At 45.5% G+C, this 4131-nt stretch overlaps 1 protein-coding gene across 1 annotated transcript; it reads left to right on the top strand.

Moving 5' to 3' along the window:
• Positions 1 to 167: 167 nt before the first annotated feature.
• On the top strand, positions 168 to 3630 carry PCYB_072150 (arginyl-tRNA synthetase; the record flags this gene model as incomplete). The annotated part of the gene is made up of 2 exons (XM_004221612.1): positions 168 to 1685; positions 1957 to 3630. The coding sequence occupies 2 exons, from the start codon at positions 168 to 170 to the stop codon at positions 3628 to 3630; spliced, it is 3192 nt and encodes a 1063-aa protein (XP_004221660.1).
• Between the last annotated feature and the right edge of the window lie 501 nt (positions 3631 to 4131).

Genomic DNA, 4131 nt, shown 5'->3' with positions numbered 1-4131 from the left:
AGGAGAAGAACAACCTTTTTTTTTTTTTTTTTTTTTGAATGAATAAAATGGTGAGAGAATGACACTTAACCTATGTTGCAATCAGAAAAAGGTAACTCTTGGTGCCCTGCGCGTAAATCGCAGCGGGGTCTTGTGTTGCTTCACCCCCCAAAAAAAAATAATGGATAATGATCAGAGCCGCTTTGCTAATTTTTCTCTTCCAATATGGCCTGAGATGCTTCCAGCTGAGCAGAGCTACCATCAATTATGAGCACCTTTGTAACGTTTATTTTCCCAGTGTAAGGGGAAAGACCGCCTACGTTGGGGGTCTTCTTGAGCCGCTAAGATGGGCCCCCCCAAAGAGGGCGGAAAATAAGGCACACATCAAGCGGTGCAGAAGACACGCCACAGGTGAAGAGGTGCACTCCACAGGTGAAGCGGAGCACATCCCTGGTGAGGCAGGACACACCCCTGGTGAGGCAGGACACACCCCTGGTGAAGGAGGACACACCCCTGGTGAAGACCTGCACTCCATCCTAAATAACGAGCTGCAAAATGTCGCGAAACAAATACTGCAAGACGAAAATGTGAACCTACCCAAGCACTGCCTCCTGGAAGACAACAAAATTTTCGACCACTATGAATACCAGTCGAGTGTGATTTTATTTTTGGAGCATTCTTTAGGGCAAGGAAAAGATGTGCGCAGTGAGTTCCTCCGCATTTTTAGAGGAACAGGTGCAGAGCTAATCGACTCGCTGCACTTATCCCCCAATGGGATACTGAACATACGGGTTGCCGATGCGTTCGTGATGCGGGCGTTTCTGCGGTTTTACAGGGGTGGGGGAGCCCACACGGGGATAGCTCCAGTGGGGATGGCTCCTCCAGTGGGGACGGCTCCTCCAATGGGGACGGCTCCTCAAATGGGGACGGCTCCTCCAGTGGGGACGGCTCCTCAAATGGGGGCAGCTCCTCCAGTGGGGGCAGCCACCTTTGGTCGTCGCTCAAGTAAGAGCCCCCCCGAAACGGAGAATCCCAAAAGAAGACAGAAGTGTGCCGTCCTGCTAGACTTCTGCGGAGTGAACATGGCGAAAAATATGCACATGGGGCACCTCAAGTCGCTTCTCCTTGGAAATGCCCTTAGCAATATTCTCCGTTCATTAAACTATTCAGTAAAGTGCAGAAGCCATATAGGAGACTGGAATATGAATCTCGCAATGGTTTTGAGTTTTTTTGTTATGTTTCCCAACGAGGTAGTATCTAGTGGCAAGTTAAATAAAAAAGAAATTCCTATCATCGATGGAGTTGATAAACATGACAAAGTGGAATCATACAAAGAGTCTACTACACCCTGTGTAGTCAGCGGTCAGATGAATAAACACACAGATGTGGAGTTCCCAGTGAAAGCAGATTCTACACAACATGGAGTAGAAGAACAATCAAAAAAATTCTTGGATGAAGAAATATACATAAAAATGCTTAGCACCTTGAAGGAAGAAAATTTTGAAAAAAATTATCAACAGATGGAGCCATCTAAATGGATAGATATAAATTTACATAAAATCGAATTTGCGTATAAAATGGGAAAGAAGCTTTTTACTTTGTCAGATATTTTTAAAAGGATTTGTAAAAGAAGCTTACGTATGATGTATCAGAAGGATGAGAAGATGATCGCCTTGTGGGATAACATTTGCAGGAGTAGCAAGGAGGTAAGCGGGTGAGAGGGTGAGCGGATGTGCGGGTGTGCGGGTGAGCGGATGTGCGGGTGTGCGGGTGTGCGGGTGTGCGGGTGAGCGGATGTGCGGGTGTGCGGGTGAGCGAGTGTACCTTCGTTGGACATCTGACAGACGTGCTATACCTTCGCTCACTACTTTAAGGGGCTTTTTCTTTCCTTCTCCCCCCTGCACTAGTGCATCTCGCAGGTTGGTCCATCTGCCCCCCCGTTCATTCTCCTTCTGCGTTTTTTTCTCCCTTCCCCAGGCGAACAAAGAAATTTTGGATAAACTAAAAATCAGGAACCTGATAGACAAGGGGGAGAGCTTCTACCTCAAGTTCGTGCCGACCATATTGCGGAGACTCGAAGACGCCAATGTGGTTTTTCACCTGGGGGGAAAGTCGTGCCTTTTGCTGAGGAGCAAGGGGGGAGCGGTCACGAGGAGCACTGTTAGCGGCACTGTTAGCGGCACTGTTAGCGGCACCGTTAGCGGCAACCCGGATAGTGGAACCCCCGTGAGCGGTGGCTGGACTCCAAGCCGGAGGAAAGACACGCACATACTGAGCAGCAAGGAGGACCACTACGACGTGATGCAAGTGACACAAGAACTTAACGAGCAAATCAGGAGAAACGACGTCGAACAATTAAAGAAAAACTTCACCCTATTGACGCTCCAAAACGATGTGGCCTTTACCTATGCGGCCATTGACTTAGCCGCAATACACTATCGAGTGACATATGAAAAGGCAAACAAAATAATTTACGTGGTGGACGAAAATCAAAGGAAGCATTTTATGCAAATTTTTTCAATCGCCAAATTTGCACATATTCTCCCACAACACGTGGAATGTACATGTCTGAATTACGGCTTTGTCCTGAACTCAGAAAATAGAAAAATGAAAACAAAAGATTTGTGTGAAAAAAATATTTCCGTTAAGGACATGCTGGAAAATGTCAAGTTAGCTAATCCGAGTGGACATGACAAAAATGAAGACACAATTTTGGAGAAAGAAATCCACATGAAGAAGGTGAACGTGGAGAAGATGGACATGAAGAAGGTGAACGTGGAGAAGGTGGACATGGAGAGGATGAACAGAGAAAGGATCCTTTTGTCGTCCCTCATTTATTCCTACCTGGCTGTAAAAAATTATAAAAGACAAACAATAAGCAATATCCTGAACAATTTTCACGTAGAGTATCTTTTTATAATTAATTGCTACAATGATGTGTGTTCCATTTTGGGGAAAGCAAAAGAAAAAAAAGGAGATTACTCCTCCCTTTTGGAAAAGAGAAAAAACATACCGATTGAAAATAATTTAAAAAAATTGATGCTCCACATTATGCACTTTAACAATATCATGGAGGAAGTGACTCGCAGCTACAACGTCGATAGATTGTGCTCCTTCCTCTTTACACTGTCTCAGAAAATGCAGCCCTTACTCCAGAACAGCTTTGCGAAGAAGTTTATCCCCCATTTGGAAAGTAGGAGCGTTCACAATTTTTTGAGCCTGTTAAATGGTGTGCGGAAAGAGAAGACGGGGGTAGAGGGGAAGCAGGCAGTAGAGGGGAAGGAGGGGAAGCAGACGGTAGAGGGGAAGGAGGGGAAGCAGACGGTAGAGGTGGAGGAACAGGTCAAGGGTGCAGCAGCAGAAGCGCAGAACCCAACGGCAAACATCATCGATAAAGTGGCAGGCGACAAAGACCAAGTGACACACATCATCAATAAAATGACCCAGACAGAACTGTTTCTTCTCATCAAAAACAGCAGCCTGCTCGACCTACGCGAAGACAAAAATTTACCTGAACAGTCAGGCAAAATGGAAACGCTCATTTTTAACCGAATTTTGGAAGTACTCATTATGCAGGCATACATATCCCTCGTGGGAAAAATATTCCGCATGCTAAATTTGCAACTGGTGAACTTTGGCCGACGTGGTTGAGGCCCGGGGCCGCGGATTTGTAGAGGGTGCCTCCATACACACCAACTGCATCCCCACGTACACACCAACTGCATCCCCACGTACACACCGACTGCCTTTGTATGCACACACCAAAAGGGAGCCTTTTTGAGAATTTCCTCTCCCCCTTCTTCACGTGGCCAGTTTTTTCCGTACAGAAATGTTAAACGTTTAAAGCTTTTGTTAATTGCCTCCACGAGCATGCACCATTTTGGCAAAGCGAAATGGGATTTTTCTCAATTTACAAAAAAAAAAACGTGAACACGATGTTCACTCGAATAAGCGTGCAATCAAATGGGTTAGCATTTGCGACGACATGCAGGAGTAGCAACACCAAAAAAAAGAAAAAACAAAAACGAAAACGAAAACAAATGTTGTGAGAAAAAAGAAAATTATACAAGAATGTGCTTGGGCATGTAGGTCAGCACGCGGGTGGGGGATGGGTGATACTAACTGGTATGATATAGTGAGGGAAAAAAAAAA

The sequence above is a fragment of the Plasmodium cynomolgi genome, chromosome 7, assembly GCF_000321355.1.
Source record: "Plasmodium cynomolgi strain B DNA, chromosome 7, whole genome shotgun sequence".
NCBI lineage: Eukaryota > Apicomplexa > Aconoidasida > Haemosporida > Plasmodiidae > Plasmodium > Plasmodium cynomolgi.
This window is presented reverse-complemented; position numbering and strand designations above follow the sequence as displayed.